The following is a 17,865-nucleotide window of genomic DNA, read 5'->3' as shown; positions in this document are numbered from 1 at the left end:
GATGTTATTGATACTACCTATAGGAGGGCGTGGTTAATGGCACTAGTAGGAGACCAAGCTTACACATGTGAATGAGAGGAACGAGAGAGACCTATGGAAACAATGGCTATTGATAAAATGCAAGCCCCTTGCTTGTCATTAGCGAGGGGAGCTTGTCTTTGGTAATCGGGAACCCACCAACTTGAAATAGGCACTTTTGGCCCGTTAAAAAAGTCAGTATATTTAAAAAATACAACCACTTCAAAAATGGAAAGCAACAACTAGTCTTAGTGAGTTTAGTGCAAGTAGTTGTAGAGATGGAGGTGTTGGGTTCAATCCCCATGAGTTGCACTCACCCCTCATACACACCCTTAAATAATGGACCTTTTCAAACACACAAATTTCAATACTCTTTCATCCTTACACTGACCTTTTCAAACGCACACAAATTTCAACACTCTTTCATCCTTACACTGAAAATAAATTTCAAGTGTGAGGGTGTACATAATGGACCTTCTCAATTCAACATTGTTTCATCCTTACACTTAAAAGGAATCCTAAATGTGAGGGTGTAAGGTGTGTGGATAAGGGGCTGTAAGAGTTTGTATCAGGAAAAAAAACTCTAACCACCCCCAAAAAATTCCCAATGGTCATGGGCCTCGTCAGTTTTCACAAAGGACAAAGCAAGGAGCTTGGGATCTATCAAAGGCCAAAAACAACAACACCCCTTGCCCCCCGAACCCCTTGAGATCAATAATTGTGTGTGTGTGTGTGTGAGAGAGAGAGAGAGAGAGAGAGAGAGAGAGAGATGCCATAGAGTTGAGATCGAGGTTTCTATTCGACAATGCTTGTTCCTTCAATCTATAGTCTTGAGTTGTAAGAAGGAACACAAATCATTTTCTATCCACTCATTCGTGGCAAAAAAAAAAAGAGTGTTTTCAACATTTCACCAATAGACATAGTAGAGTTTTTGAGATTATTCAACTTTTGAAAAAACAAATAAGAGAAAATATGGTAGGATATTGAGGGGCTTTACACACTTGAAGTATGGTGAAAGATCTCACAAACAATATTTGCCGCGTACACCACCACTATTTTCCCTTACCTTTGTATGCAAGTGTGTAAAGGTCCTCGGGTTTACAAGAACCGTGTCCGAGCAAGCGAACCTCCTGACAACGGGCGGGGCGGGAAACGTGTCCGGGCCATTTGCATTGGCACACAAATGTGAACACTAGGCCAAAACCTATAAAGCCTAAATGCTTCAAAAATAAACCCACTATCAAAAATAGATTGTGCTAGAGAGATTTGGGCTCGAGTCCGTGAGAAGACCCGCTCAAAATCGCCCATTCAGCCCTAACATACCTGGAAATGATTCTAATGGCTCAGGTAAACTACTGCTTTTTATGGGGAAAAAAGCTGAAGCTTTTTGATGATATACTGATGGTATTGACAATGATGGTATGTCCATGATGATATATGATATACTGATGGTAATGCTAGATGGTATGTTCCATTGCGTTTAGCATAGCTTGTATGGGCACACATCATTTTGCAGGAGCTTTTGGATATAGCCACTGCCCCTTCAGCTCCCATTAGGGATTCCTGACATCCGGTTTGCCTCCTCTGTGTACTACCTGTGCTGGAAACTCAAGTATTTGATGCAGAAGGCATACATCAATGCAAAGAAAACTGAGAATCCCACCAGGACTGTTGCTACCACACCAAGAAAGTCGTGATTGTATCCCAGACGATCCTCCACGTACATCTTGACCGTGGTCGTGTTGCCGTTCAACAGATCTAGCTTGTCATTTACATCTCCGTACTGAGCAGTGATGATGCCATAGACAGTCCATGCTACTGGACACATCCAGTAGTACCAAATCCACCAGCCAGGTATCATCTGCACATAATAGGTCTTGCTTAGCCGTCAGTAAATGGTGTATAGAAGTCTAGCAAAAATGCATGTGTCCAGGGCTGCCACTGCACAGCCATGGGCTTTGATGACTGTTAAGCCTGCCCAGCTGAAAAAGGAGCGAGGTGCTTAGAAGGGATAGCTTGACTTACTGGTTTTGGAATGTAGAATCCCGAGAAAAGATTGAAGAGAGAGTAAAAGGTTGAAGCCACAATCGCAGCCACTTCTATGTTTGGTGTGATCGATACAGCCATCATGCCGTAGTATGTGAAGTAGAGGAATGTAAAGTACATCATGAAGAAGAACCAAAGGAATTTTGTGGCTACCCAAGGTAAGTTCATCATGGAGTACACAATGGCAGCATAAAGAAGCGTTTGCAAAAATATGAATGGGATCTCAATGACCACCTGCAATGTTGGGTAGTCAGTTTGCAAGCACATGCAAAAACAGGTCATCTTGCAAGCACATGCAAATAGGATTGTTTGGTCTTCAAAGGGCTTACATGGGCAAATGCATAGGGAAGAGCAGAGTACATTCCCGCAGCTCTTTCCCTGTAGAAAACAGTCCTCTCAACTGCCACCACAGGTTGTACGGTTGAACAGTTACTTATACCAACAAACATCACTGCACCATACATTGCCCCCATGACATTCAGCAGCCCCCCTTCTGTGTTCCTACACGTGTATACAAACATTAACTCCACATGACCAAATTCTTAACACCTGATACTTGGAACCATCATGGCATATAAAACTTACTGTTTCTGGCCCACGTTCCAAAAGATTGTGCCAAATAGCAAGGCACATATAAGTGAGAAGAAGAACCGTGTACAGTTGTAGTCCGGGCTACGCCAATATGTCAAGTATTGCTTCCATAGGCAGCACTTTATTTGACCAAAACGAGACTGTGAGTAGAGCGTTTTGAATGCGATGTCCTGGGCATCTAGAGCCGGCCGGCTCAATTCCTCCACGAGTATTTTGTTCTGCCTGTCAACAAGAATAGCAATGTATGAGTGCCTCATTGAGATGTTGGTATCATGAATTTCAAGGGTTGTCATTGATACATACTGGAAGAGATCAGAGTTTTGGTACAACATAGCAAAGTCTATGTGCAGGTGGGTTTCCACGGAAGCAGCAGTCACTTCTAGAATCCATGTGGCGGGATTATGGCCGTCTTTGATCTTTGGCACTCCAGGGATGGCCTGCTTGTATGATATCAAATGCATTGTTAATCTTTGGTGATGTGGAACAACACCAAAGGTTCTTCACATGTAGTCTTCCTTTTACCTGAAAATACTCGATCACGTTGGATGATTTGTCACCCAGCGGTCCAGCATAGATTACCTGACCTCCCCTCTTTAGTAGCAGCAGCTGAGATTAACGACAATGTAAGTCTAAATCAAAACAGTCATAGCAATCATATCTGTTTGACATTAGATAAGGACCAACCTCATCAAAAGCTTCAAAGATATCAATGCCTGGTTGGTGGATGGTACAAACGACTGTCCGGCCAGTATTCACTGTATTTCTTACAGTTCGCATAACAATTGCCGCAGCTCGTGCATCAAGCCCTGATGTGGGCTCATCCATAAAGATGATAGAGGGATTAGCAACCAGCTCCACTGCAATGGTAAGGCGCTTCCGTTGCTCAGTTGACAAACCAGTCAGTCCTGGAATCCCCACGAGAGTGTCTTTCAAGGTGTCTAGCTCAACAAGCTCCATAACTTCATTGACAAAGGCCTGACAAAATGATGGCATTATATAGTAACTCAAGCTTGTAGATGTTGCAAACCAAGGTTTTGCAGATGCAGACATTTTTCTCAATAGTAATGGTTTACCTTCTTTTTGCTTGCATTGACATCAGGGGAGAGACGGAGCCATGCAGAGAAGAGAAGGGATTCATTGACTGTTACTTGTGGAGAGTGGATATCATTTTGCTCACAATATCCTGAAATCCTAGCAAATGTTTCTTGTCTCTTGGCAAAACCCGAGATACTTATGTCCCCCTCAATGTAACCACCAGTCTTCCGGCCAGCGAGCACGTCCATAAGTGTTGTCTTTCCTGCACCACTAATGCCCATCAATGCAGTGAGGATGCTAGGTCTAAAAGCTCCGGTAATGCCTCGGAGAAGCTGGAGTCTGGAGTCTGTTACACCTTGCTCTCGTAGTTCCTGCATTAACCATTTGGGGGAGGTCAAGACTATTAAATGCAAGCCATGTTTGACCTACTTGCAAGAAGAGAGGATTGTAGATATACCCGGGGCATGTCAACGGAGTAATTGATGTTGGCAAAAGATATTGTTAATGGCTGGAAAGGCAAAATCATTCCTTTTTTCTGAGAGACTTTGATTGTGGTATCGGCAGCAACCTTCAAGGAAGTTGCATATGTGGTGGTCGTAAGCTCACTCATTTGATACCACTCTGGGACCACGTCTGTCATGGAAAGGGTAAATAACTTGTAGCTTTGTAAAGATTATACAACTAAAAGCATGCATACTTTTTTCTAAATTGTGGAACCACTAAAAAACTTGCATTGGCATGGGTCTAGAGGGATACCATAGCTTTCTTTTTCAGGAAGTGACTCCTCATTCGGGTCCACTTCCTTACTTTCTTGATTCCTTCTAATCTCACCAAGGGTTTCTTTTGAAATAACGGCTTGTGACCTTCCTGGTGCTGCAATCAAAGAGTTTGGCGTTAGTGCAAGGCTAGTGCTGCAGCTTATGCTGACAGAAATCTGTGCTTGTTCTCCAGTTGAGTTGGAACATGCCTTTTATATGTGCAAGTGCTACAGTAAAAAGAATATTGAACAATATTGCCATCCCCAAGAGAACTCCAGTGCCTAGCCAGTACCAATAGCCTTCTGCAGGTATATCATGATTTCTCAACACTTTAACACCGAGCATTGTGTTATTGCCTATAGCCTGTAAATTTGTCAAGAAACAAGGAGAAAATTTAGACATATAGTGTACTTTAGAGCATAGTTGTCTACAATCCTCATCCTTAATCCTGTGTTTTAAACAGTATGTCCGGCACTTTACATGCCTGTGGATTCTTGTATTAAAAAGATTTCGACTTTGAGACGATTGGATTTTCGTATCTTTTTTTTGAAGGCACTCACACACACACACACACAGTGAAGGAGTTGGGCAAGCCGTCTGGACATGTCCCACAAGTATGTTGCTTGGTGGATTGATTTGTACCCATGACCTCTAGGGGAAAGCTCAAACCACTGGGCTAATGCCTTGGGGATTGGATTCACAATTTTATGCTTCGTCTTGATTGATCAATGGACACATGAGATTAAGGCCTCAAAACAAGTGTGCATACATAGGTGTGTACGAGTGCATACCAAGATTGTTAGAGGCATATGGTATGACGCGGGTATGGTACGTGCCCGGAAAGACTCGTATTTATTAGAGACGCTAGAGGCGTGTTAGAGGTTTATATATATATATATATGTGTGTGTGTGTGTGTGTGTGTGTGTGTGTGTGTGTGTATTTAGTGATAGATAGATAGATTATGAGAGAGAGAGAGAGAGAGAGACTAGAGTGTGTATGTATGAGCCTTGAGGGAGGGAGAGAGAGAGTGGAATGACAAGTGTGGCCCGTGGGAGAGGGTGTGTATGAGAGAAAAAATGTGAGAGAGTAAGAGGGCATGTGTGAGAGAGAGAGAATGTGTCGTGTATGATGTGAGAGGGGGAGGGGGAGTGGTAGGGGGGCTGCCTTGGCCCCTTAAAAGCCCCCCATAAAGTCGTCTAGAGACTCAAACAGGCAGAAACGGGCATATCAAACGGGAGAAGCGAGCAGAAATGAAAAAATCGCTGATTGTGGATGCCTCGATCAAGGACTCGAACATCTCGAACCGTTGGAGGCGTGCCTCGTAACAACTATGGTGCATACATAGGTGTGTATGCCTGCGTACATGTAAAGCAAAATAGTAGCGTACTTAGTACTATTCCCAATCAGCACTTTCAAGGACTCACAAGAGTTTATATACGGTAGAGGGTATTCAATGTCCTTAATTACTATGCACTATATTGATTAATTATCTTTGGTCACACATGTGGCTCTACTGGTTCTTTTATATCCATCAAGTATGAGGACAAACTTGAAAGGGAATTCAGGATCAATGGATCCATGGGGCAGAGATGCTCTATGTATTTGCAAGTAATAGAGTGGAGTCTCGTCCCTCTATGGGAGTCTTCACAAAATGTTGGATAGTTTGACTCCGACTTTTCAGCCTCCTGAACGTAAATGCTGGCAGCTATATGCTGGTTGGCTTTCCTGCACAGCTGCCGATTATTGTACGCAGCCATGTTTGACCAGGCCTTTGATGACCTGTCTACAAAAACTAATATATGACACAATTGCATAAGATTTTTGGATAGCTTGTCACAGGTAGGCATAGTCTGTGTTTGGCTGAAAGAACTGAGACACCCCTGCTTTTCTCCAAGGGACCTGCAATCATGTCCTTTATTCATTCCACAATGCCCGTAGTGGATAATACTTAACGTGAATGCAGTTCTGCATGGAAGAAATGAGTCTTTTGCGTCGACATTCTTAAGACCTTTGCCCAAGGAGAAGAGAGTGCTGAGATGGCCAAGGGAATATACTCACCCAGAGGCCTTGAATTGTAGGTGGCTGATGCATGGGTCAAGGAAAAGAACATGATCATGACCTCAGGGGTGTCTTTTCTGTTTGATAAGCCATCTTCAAAATGGGAGCCTCTACTTTGTGGATGTAATGATACCTGCCATTATGGTTGCAGAACCCACAACCGACCTGTCCTGCATGCCTGTGAGCTGGGCATGCATCTAAGCTCTCTGGGAGGAAGTCGTGCAAGTGGTTACGTACAATTTTGTCTGCAGCAACTCGAGCTAGTTTGCGGCAGAATCTAGAAGGGTTCCTCTCTGCAGTCATACAGTATGCAAGTGGGAAGCTGAGAGCGTAACATAAAGCCAAGCCGCTTTTCCCACATCGGGTTGGGTTGGTTGTCCATGCTTTTAAAAAAGATTGGCATGAATTGACAGTCAAGTCTGCACAGGTGCATGTCTATTCTATAAAGTGTACCAGCCTGCCATGATATGCAGCCAACGGCCCTCTTGTTAACTGGCATGTTGGATAGGTGATATAGTAATGTTTTCAAATTGGATTTTGTCCTTGTGGAGAGAAAACACGGTACTAAGGAAATGGGGGTATACACAGAATGCCAAAAGATCAGAAGTTCCACGAGACCAAAAGCGTTGTTATACATTCATGAAGTAACTATGCCATGGATAAAAATTAAAAAATCTAGTTAGCAAAACAAAATATCCACGAGTATGACAATGTTACAATGTATTTATGTGGTAGCTGAAACATGTGGTGAGGAAAGCAGCCCAGCTAAAAGAAAGAGAGGACTACATTTCAGGAACAAGCCCTCTGTCTAGTCAAATAGAGAGAGAGAGAGAGAGAGAGAGAGAGACTTACATGATTCCATTCAGGTGCAAGCAGCTCATTGACGCTAATGGCATTTTGTGCATATGTGAGAGGTGATAACCAGTATCCCCATGACCACCATTTGGGAAGTTGATCTGTGGGATAAACATGCTCTGTGAGGATTCTAATTTTCTTGGAGTTTGGAGTGCAAATTTCACTTAGTTGAACTACAGATTTTAACCTTTAGGTACAACATATCCTCCAAGCAAGAAGATCATGAAAAGGCTTATTGAACCGCCTGTCCCCGATATAACCATTGTTCTGCAAACCCCTCCGATGAGTCGAAACAAAGATGATGACATTTGATGTAGAGAGAAAAGCAGAAGAAATTGCTTGAAAAATCTGCCGACAAAATGGTGACAATCTGAGTATCTTGTTCCAATAGCACAGTTACATTTGTAGGCGCACAGCACTGGCACGGTCTCTCTCTCTCTCTCTCTCTCTCTCTCTCTCACACACACACACACACACACACACACTCACACAGTAAACGAAAGGCCAAAGAGGGCTTAACGCCAAATAGCTTTCTGGGTTGTCCTATAGATTCCTGACATTTGGAGGCTGTGAATTTGGTGGATGAATCGATATTGTCTGAGTTGTCTATCCATCCTATTGCTGTCTCACCTTATCTGACAACTTGCATGTGGATCTTATTGGAAGAATGATGCAAGCAGTGCCTACTCCTAGTGTGCTACTTGAGCATTTACATGCGTTTGCATGTATAACAGTCCTCATAATCAATGATCTGCTGACGGGTTTGAAGAACAAGCAGTGATAGTGGTTGCCTATCTTATCATAGGCCGGGCATCTGAACATACCATGCTCCTATATCCACTTTTTGTCACATACTCTGCTATTCAGGGCTCTCAGTATTTCCCTCATCTACTCCACCTCTGTACAGAATGATGACAGTCCTATCTGCCCAATCCAATGCTCCAGTGCATGACATCTCGTTCTGGTACAAAAACCTTTCATTGGCCAGTTTGGTGAATGGTCTCTATAAAGATGCACTGTATATTGGAGTTGTCTTGCTGTGAATGGATATATGTCTAGCTGGTGGAACTATGTCTTGCTGTGAATGGATGTAGGTCTAGCTGCTGCAGGTCACCATAACGGCTTGTCTCCTGTTTGTTCCTTGTTTGGTGTACCATCACATTGGCATATCATTCAGGGTTGGCTGGGGCATGCTCTCTCTCCCCTTGGATGTTTGCCTTACATCCATAATGTTGGGAGAAGCCCTTAGGAGACTTGGGCAGCACTGCCACATCATCCATTACAAAACAATTGGTAACATTGTCTCGGCCAATATAGAGCTATTTTCAGCCAGGTGTCAATTATGCAGCAAAGAAGAGTGAGAACCAAGTACTCTGTTTTCACCCAAAGAGTGCAGTGTAGTGTAGTATGAACTTGGTAAGTGACTACTCATAGAGAGATGCCATGGATGAAAGAGAGAGAGAGTTTTATTAAGCGTCTACGAAAGGCCTGGAGGATCTATGAGATAAAAAAGAGCTACAATACTTCCATGAGATAACTAGATCATGGAAAAATAAAATAAATCAACCAACTACATACATAATATTGATCATATGACTAGACAGGATAATGCTATGAGTACAATAAGTAGCCAGATTGCTCATATCATGAATATACTGTACCACCTATCGTATGAGCACTCTGCAGAGGCAGCATCATGACCTCATATAGACTCTCTATGTCCACCTCTGGGGGGGGGACTTGATGTGCTGCCTCAGGATCTCATGGATCTGGGCTGCCGCATGGATGGTCACCTAGGGCATGAGGGAAGGGGATGTCTGGTATGCTGCAGCTAATGTGCTCCATCCAAGGTAATCCCAGGGGCTGTGGTGCCTCTTGTGCCGCCTTTGTGTGCTGTCTAGTCCCTCCAAAGGGGCTCCTTAGAATCCAGTGGAACAGAAGGTTGTCACCTAGTGCTGCTCTCCTGTATCACTGAGAAGAATCTTGTGATGGGTGTCTGAGGTATGCCTCTTGTGCCAACTTTGTGTGCTGTCTAGTCCCCCCAAAGGGCCTCCTTGGAATCCAAGGAACGCAAGGTTGTCGCCTAGTGCTGTATCACCGATAAGAATCTTGTGATGGGTGGCTGTGAGGTATCCTGAGTTTGGCTCTACCCTCTCTGAGAAGGAGATCTCTATGTTTGCATAGCTCAAGGCCCCAGGCACCACTTGTCTAGAAAGCCAATAATCCTGGATAATGGGCCAAAACTCTCCCTAAAGTGGCATTGATATCTCCTCTGAATCTCATAATACATCCGGCACCTCTAGACATAATGCTTTTCCATCTCAACCACGAGGATGCAAAGACTGCATATCCTATCCTCCGAACAATACCTTCCTTGTCTCCACTATCAGTCGGTTGGTACACATAGGAAGAGGTCCCCAGTGTAACTGCACCAAAGGTGCAAACCATGCGGTGTGTGTTGGCACACAGAGAGAGAGAGATTTCATTAACGTATACGAAAGACCCAAAGGGTCTGAGAAAAAGGGTTTGTGTATTAGGGGGGGGGGGGGATTCTATTACTAGTTCTAAAAGTTAATATGGATAAAAATATTCCATCACGGTATTTTATTGCATTCAAACTAAGTGCATACCTGCTTGCCTGAGGAGCAAATCCCATAGTGTAATATGTCATCAACACCCAAACACCAGACTCTAATATGGACATGGGAAGCCTTGTCAAAAAAGTTGGTAGAGTGAAGGCCCAAGCAGGATAAAAATGCAGGGCTCTTTGTTTGAAAAAAACGGGGAGTCGGAACAAGATAAAAGCGATCTCGGGGTAACCATTGAACATGTTGATAATGAGTCCAAAGAAGAGGGCCCCCAGGTAGTGATCCCCATCCATCTCATTCTTGTGATGCATTTGTGTGCGTAAAAATACAGTCATGGCAATGAAGGCCATGATAACAATCTGCGAAGATTTTTGTGGCTGTTAGATGGATACATTATGTACACGCACACACATACATACATAAACATAAACACGCATGCACACCCACATACACGTACACATACGTGTATACATATGCATGTGCATTGATGTCCTTGTGAAGGTTTTCCAGAGAAGGATAGAGTGAAGCAGTCTCACCTGTGTAGTTCGGAATATGAATACAAAGGAGTTGCGTTTTATGAGGAGAACCTCCCTAGCAAAGCACGTCTTGAGGATTTCTATCCTGCTGACAGAGTATTTGCTGAACGTCAATGCAGCTTTGTGACTTTTTGATTTGTCAAATGGGATCGACATGAAGTTTTTGTAACTCTTTCCAACATGATATTGCTCAAAGCGCTTCGCAAACACCTTTGCAGAAATGTACTGGTAGTCCTTCTGTCTGTTACACCAATACTGTTGCTGGTCTTTTCGGGAGGTAACCTGCATGGGAAGGTGTCAAAAGAACATTCAAATTCAAATCAACTAAAAAAGGTATCGTCGTCGTCGTCGTCATGGTCATCATCAGCTAGAGTGTCATATATTTTGTTATAGAGCGCTCACGGTCATAGATTATGGACATCCTGATCCCTCACCCTTCAAAATAAGATTTTTTTCTAACCAGTGAAAAAAGGATGACCTTCAAGCCCAACTAGTTTTTATTGAAAACATGCATAGATTACTCAGTTCATAACTAAAATGTCAAAAATTTGAATCTTTAATTCAAGGTTAGGCAAAATTATAATTGGTTTTTCTCAATTTCATCAGTGAAAAGTACACTAAAGGATGATTTTTAACTCAAACAAAAAATAAAATAAAACTTGTACTGAGCTTGCAGGAGATTTAATATACTTTAACTCCAACAAAAAATAAAATAAAACTTGTGCTGAGCTTGCAGGAGATTTAATATACTTTTAACTCCAACAAAAAATAAAATAAAACTTGTGCTGAGCTTACCTCCTGCAAGAAGTCTGCAACCCCTTTTCGGTCAGGGCATTTAAAACCACAGCTTTTGAAGAAGTCAAGGACATACTCTCGAGGGCCTTGGTATACGATCTGCCCCTCAGAGAGGAGTATGATGTCATCAAACAGTTCATATGTTTCAGGTGCTGGCTGCAGAAGGGACATGAGGATAGTGTAGTCAAGATGATGAGCAAATTGGCTGAGGCATTTGACGATCTGATACGTTGTAGAGCTGTCAAGCCCTGACGAAATCTCATCCATGAAGAAGGTTTTTGTGGGGCCCACAATCATCTCTCCTGTTAAGAACACACAAGTGTTTTTTTATCATTAACGTCATTTGAAATAGCTTTAGTGGCCCAAGCAAATGCTAATAGTGGTGACTTATGTGCTCCACCAGTGTGCTTGATAATACAAGGCAGAAAGATGCACATGGAAAAACATCTACATTGCTCTTTGATGAGAAAGTCCATGGTGCTGTTCTCCTGATTCTCACAGAGAGGTCAATTGGTGGCCGCCTAGTGGTTTCTGCACACACTTTCTACATTTAATTAACTATTCTCACTCTACATTTAATTGTCAAAGCAGAAAAGCTATTGGCTCGGCTCTTGCCAGCTCATAAACCCACCGGTGTGCTGGTGGGTTAGAAATACCACCAGTGGTGCATCTCAATAGTCCTGGGAACAGCTCCCATGTCTTTGCACAGTACATTTAATTGAACTCTCTATGTTTCAGACATGCAGCTTCCACCATTGTTGTTGGTCCCTGGAAGGAGAACGTGGTACGTGCAGTTGTTACAACTCCACAGAGTGAAACATGCAGAGCTCTGACTAATCAGAAGCTGTGCAACTCGATCACGTGTCATGTCCATGCTGATGCTTTCACCGTCATCTCTTCCTCCTCTAACATGATGAAAAAACAGAAAAGCCATTGGTGGTGAAATATTGATCCTGGGATATTCACTAGGTGCATGCATGACTCCTTGAGAAATATCCATGTATATGCAGTACGATATATACACAGTTTTCCACGTGTAAAAACCCTCCTACCCATTGTGTATACACTATTTGTCGAAGCTCACAGAAACCCATATTGCGCACCCATGTGCTACATACACAAATTGCTCATGTTTTTGGAGGGCTCAGGAACCCTTAAGCTCATCCGATGATGGCCTTCACAAGTGGTGTGAGGTAAAATGTGGATCCTACAGGGTCCCATTTAGAGAAATGGTGTACATAATTCTTTTTCCTCACCTTCGCATTGCTCCTAGCTGGATCTATCCCCCCCTCCTTTCCTCCTCATTTTCCTTGCATTTGTCCTACTGTGCTGCCCTGTTTGTGTCTCCTTGTGTGTTCTCTTCCTTCAATCGTGCCTAGTATTACTTTCCCCTTTATTGCCTATTGCCTCGTCTCACAGTCAGTCTTGTTTCAGGCCATTGCTGCTAACATAATGTATTTGAAGTCTTCCTTACAATCGAAATTCCATGCCTCATGAAGCATCCATATGTATGAAAGTAACTGTCGGTGCTGTATTTCTCATCTGAATGCTATGTGCGGACAGATGAGGAATTACTGTGTTAAAGTAAATACCTGTTGTGACGCGTTTTTTCTGCCCTCCAGAGACACCCCGTATCATATTGTCTCCAACGATTGTGTCCGCACACATCTCAAGTCCAAGCAGCTGCAAGGTTGATCTTATACATGAGTTGGATGGTTTAAGGTTCATAAATAGATGCATACATAAGCCAGCATGGGTATGTAAAAGAAGAGTCTGACTCAAGTAGGCACTGGACCTTCAAGATGTAATCTGTCTGGAGGCTCTGTTTGACCCCTTCAATGGCAGTCGCCTGAATTTCACAAGTCAGAGCCAAATTAACCGGCCTTTCAACCATGAGAGAAAATGGCATTGGCTCACAATATCTTACCTTCATAAAGACATCCAGATCAGCATCCGGGGAAATGCCTGCTTCTTTCTCTCTTCTAGAAAGTTCTGTTAGCAACTCTGTCATCCACACCTTGGTAGCATCAGTCTGTAGTGTCTCAAAAGTTGCATGTATGGTCATACACTGTCACTAGAGAAGAACTCACCATACTTGGAACCAACGCCTTGGCATCTTGATGAGAAGTCTAGAGTTTCTCGAACAGTCAGCTCACCCAAGTGTAGATCACACTGGCTTATGTATGAACATGTCTTTTGAGGCACAAACTCATCAAGTGTGTGTCCGTTGTATGTTATTTCACCTTTCACCTGCAAGGACCAAAAGTCAAAGAATGAGGAATCTCCTACAAGGAATGCGTGTACTTCAAAACGAGGACAAGTAATGAATGTCTTGTGTGGGTTTCATGAGCACCTTCAAGCTTGAGTCTAGCTGCCCAGCAAGGGCCATGAGCATAGTTGTCTTTCCAGAACCAGGTGGCCCTAAAAGAAGAGTCATCCTGCAACATACCACTTAAAAACTAATTAGGACATGTTTTTGAATTCCCGGAAACTGGGCTATCATGTGACCATGTGCTCTTAAGAGGGTACCTTATACATGAGGTGCCATATATACATTCACATAGACTTGAAAGAGAAGCTAACCACTGGAGCACTGGTGTAGATGGTGTGATTGTGTGTGTGTGTGTGTGTGTAAGAATAGAAGCTCCTATAGAAAAACAGAACACTGCCGGTTCATTGCAAAAATGGAAAAGTTATCCACCTGGAAGGTCGTACTGTCCCACTGATGCTCCTTAGTATGTTAAGTGTTATCTTTTCTGTAGGAGACAATCCAACGAGACCTAGAAGTCCCTGCAAAAAAAGAAAGCACAAGGAGGTTTCTAAGGCTTAGTGAAGGCTTATGCCTTACATATCGTAAGTGATCTCAAGCCAAAAAATAGAGCTTAGAAGTCAATGTGGGCATATTGCACATTACCTCGCACGAGTTCCTGATGGCATTCCAAAGTGTGGGCAATGCTCTATCGCCAACGTAGCAATTGGCATTTACACATAAATTTCGAAAGCGCACTTCAACAGTGGGCAATTTCACGCCAACCCTGAGTTCAAAATCAGTACAAGACGAAGGGTGAGATGGCAAGCAGCGCATATAGCTACGCTGAGACTAGCTGTAGAAGTGCAACAATGTCTCTGTCGTGTGTGTGTATGTGTGCGCGCGCGCTGCATGCTGGAATAATCCTCCTTTGATCCTCCAATGGTTACATCCAATGCCTTCTTAGAGAGAAATATACACACATGAGACACGTAACGCCTGCATGTATATCAATTAGTGGCCTACCTGTCGATTCGGCTTCTGATTTTCTTCAAGAGGAGGTCGTTGTCGTCCTGAGCTACCTGGAGGAGCTGATGGGTGATGGATTGGCGATCGGACGGTAGAAGGCGGCGCACGTCGACTTGTCGGCGGAGTACGTGGGCGCCGTTGGGAGAGAGCGTCCGGAGCACGCTAGCGCGAATGCGGTCGTATGTGGGCAGCCTCTCAATGGCCGCCCACCTCAGGGCCTCCTCGTCGTCCGCGTCGGGTTCCAGGTCTGAATCCATGCTCGCACGTGACGGGCTCTCCGAAAACCACCCATGTGCGAAGCTCTTGGTCGTCTCTGACCGGTGGAATCCTTCAACATGCTGTGATGAGATTAACTCATGAGCCATTGCTAATCACGCTTAATTAAGCCCGTTAATTGTCCACCTCTGAATGGTGGGTATTAGCTCGATGAGATTAACTTATGCGAGGCATGGTTAATCAACCTTGGATAAGCCCTTGTTTGCTAATTAAGTTGCTCAATGCCTTCAGCTCCACATCAATAAAGCGCCCTTGCTAATTAATACTAATCAAGCATAATTAAGCATATGAAAGTTCTCACTTCATGGCTGGCCTGCATGGGCTAATCTTACTACCTTTTACTGCTTTCAATATGGCACAGTTTGTGCCCTTAGTTCGAATGGAAATTAGCCACTTTTGATGGAAGATCTCCTTAATACATACTCAAAGCTTGATTAAATTCTCACCACCAGCTTCTCCAATGGTTTGCAAAACTTGACCGTGATCAAATCCTCACTACAGATTCTCTAATTGTATGCAAAACTTGCTGTACTCTCTAATTACATTCCATAATTGCTCCGTCAAAACTGCATTCAAAACATTGATCAAGCCCCACTGATAGAAAATCTTGTAGTAATTATCCAATTCAACAATTGAAAACCTTGATCAGTAGCATCTTCTAAGGGTATTCAAAACCTTGATTAGTAGCTTCTTTTAACAGTAGTTGCCACCCCTAGTTGAATCTCACCAGTAGCTGCTCATAGAAGTGAAGTAATAATTATGTTTGAGATCAACACCAAAAGAGCTTTGCTGGCTATTTTGCTTGCTTTGCAAGAGTTTTGCTTGTACTTTGCTTGCTATTCTAAAAGCAATTTTAGCCGAAGAGAGTGCTTGCTAGAGAGTGAGATGTAAGGAAAAAATAGAAGCAAGCTATGGGGCGGGGGGTGATTCTCTTTATTCACGTAAAGAATAGAGAGAGTGAAAGATCTTATGGAGGCGAAATTTTAGAGTGTAGAAACAATAGATAGTAAAAGCCGAGAGAGAGAGAGAAGCTAATTATCTTTTTAGCGTCCCAAAGCTAAGCTTTGATGGGAGAAAGAAGAATAATTTCAGCTAATACTACGCTCGAGAAAAGATTGTGTGGGAGATTTGTGTGCGCATAATTTTGTGGTTGATTTTTTTGCTTTTTAAATTGTGGGTTTGCAGGAGGAGTGGCTCACTGGCTAGGCTGTTATATGCTAGAGAGAGAGAGGGAGGGGGGGGGGGATTGTGTGTGTATGAGGGAGGGAGGGAGAGAGAGAGAGAGAGAGGGAGTGGGTGGGTGCGTGGGGAGGGAGAGGGAAAAGTTACGTTGTGTGTGTGTGTGTGTGAGAGAGAGAGAGAGAGAGAGAAGGAGAGAAGCTATGTTATTTGTGTGAGAGAGAGAGGGAGAGAGAGAGTGGGTTTGCAGAGAGAGCCCTACTGTTACAGCCCCCTCTATGTTGAATTGGAATTTTGGAGAGTCAAAGACACAATTCATTCCAAGACAGTAGAAGATAATGCCTCGTGAAGAGCCCATTCAATGAAGAAGAAAGCATTGTAAGAGAGTGACCTTTGAAGAATGTTTATACATGGTAAAAAAAAATGGATGACATTAACAGTCTACATCCCTCGAGTTTCGAGAAAATTATTCTTAATCTCTTCTCAGCTTAATATATTTTCTCATGGAAAACATTGCTATTTCTGAGCATGCATTTCTAAAAATCTGATTACGTTAAAAAAATATTTAGCTTTTTAGAAAAACACAAAACAAAAGCGTACACATAAAACCAAAAAAAATTCGAGATTTATTGGCACAGAAAATATGAAAGTTTTCTCGAATTTTAATCGGAAGTACAACTCGTGTTTTCAAGCATAATCAATGTTTGGTTGTTGAAAGCTCAACTAATTATTCCATTAATTGGGTAGTTAAGCACCACGCGGCACGAACTCATGGGGCACAGTGCACGTGAGTTTGCCGTAATAAGCCGCAAAATTAGGGCTTAATCAAAGCTAAGAAGCTAGATTAGAGTAGAGGTAAAGATAAGACGGCGTAAAATTTACTCCTGGAGTCCTTGTGGCTGCTTCTGCCGACTTTTATTTTTTGGATTAAATTCTCTCTCTCAAATCACGATGCAAGCTTAGAACTGGTCGCCATTCTTCATCATCACCACCACCACACCCTCTCTCGATCTCTGAACTCCAACACTGATGAACATTGTCACTTCCCAAATAAACTACATGTGATCTTCATTTAAATATACTTCTGGTCCTTATTAAACAAATATATATATGTATCCTCACATTGATATACATATACAAATACATAATATATACCTACATACGCACATATCCATACATAGATAGATACAATCATATACACATGTGGATCCGCGTATGTATCTATATTATATCATGTAAGAGAGTGTGTGTATGTATGTACACATATATATATATGTACATACATATATACACTTGTATGTATATACATGCTTGTGTCTCTTGAAATATGTATATATATATATATATATATATATATATATATATATATAATATAAGGTGCTTATAGAACTCTGCATATGTATATCTTTAAATAAAAAAATCGGAACAAGATGTATATCATTAGTCTTATATGGGTGGGTTAACATAAGGTTAACATGTATATGCATATGCACATACATCCATATATATGCTTTCATGTATGTATAATTTTCAAACACGTGTACATAATTCTGTACAAGGATTTCTTCTTCTTTTTTTTGAAAAGGCTGGAATTATATTAGAAAGGTTAAAGGATTTCTTGCAAAACTGTATCATAATACATATACATAATTTGTTAAATGCGATTATACTTCTTGCTTCAAATCTCTCACCTGCATATTATTGTGCATGTAGGAGGTGTATGCAGCTGAATTTCGGCTCATTTCAAGGCATCAAGGCTGCACGAATGCAATTAATTTCAAATTTCCACCACCTTTGATATATATATTTTCCCCAAGAAAAACAAATAGATATTTTTCTAGTGATTTTTTTT

The 17,865-nt window shown here is 42.4% G+C and overlaps 1 protein-coding gene across 1 annotated transcript; it reads right to left on the bottom strand.

Moving 5' to 3' along the window:
- Nucleotides 1–923: 923 nt before the first annotated feature.
- On the bottom strand, nucleotides 924–16,391 carry LOC147631926 (ABC transporter G family member 29-like). The gene is made up of 24 exons (XM_086808463.1): nucleotides 14,556–16,391; nucleotides 14,196–14,316; nucleotides 13,983–14,071; nucleotides 13,635–13,719; nucleotides 13,372–13,531; nucleotides 13,209–13,285; nucleotides 13,077–13,130; nucleotides 12,874–12,964; nucleotides 11,282–11,583; nucleotides 10,487–10,768; nucleotides 9,993–10,309; nucleotides 7,550–7,710; nucleotides 7,360–7,463; nucleotides 4,658–4,811; nucleotides 4,447–4,563; nucleotides 4,148–4,323; nucleotides 3,729–4,061; nucleotides 3,340–3,630; nucleotides 3,178–3,261; nucleotides 2,959–3,092; nucleotides 2,650–2,877; nucleotides 2,394–2,565; nucleotides 2,044–2,298; nucleotides 924–1,879 (listed from the first exon to the last, which is right to left on the bottom strand). Exons 1-24 carry the CDS (start codon nucleotides 14,921–14,923, stop codon nucleotides 1,610–1,612), a joined length of 4,425 nt encoding a protein of 1,474 aa, XP_086664589.1. The 5' UTR covers nucleotides 14,924–16,391; the 3' UTR covers nucleotides 924–1,609.
- Nucleotides 16,392–17,865: the final 1,474 nt, after the last annotated feature.

This window comes from Cibotium barometz, chromosome 14 (assembly GCF_041138505.1).
Source record: "Cibotium barometz isolate CiBa-2024 chromosome 14, ASM4113850v1, whole genome shotgun sequence".
Lineage (NCBI taxonomy): Eukaryota > Viridiplantae > Streptophyta > Polypodiopsida > Cyatheales > Cibotiaceae > Cibotium > Cibotium barometz.
Note: the sequence above shows the minus strand (reverse complement) of the source record. Positions and strands in the feature narration are given on the sequence as shown.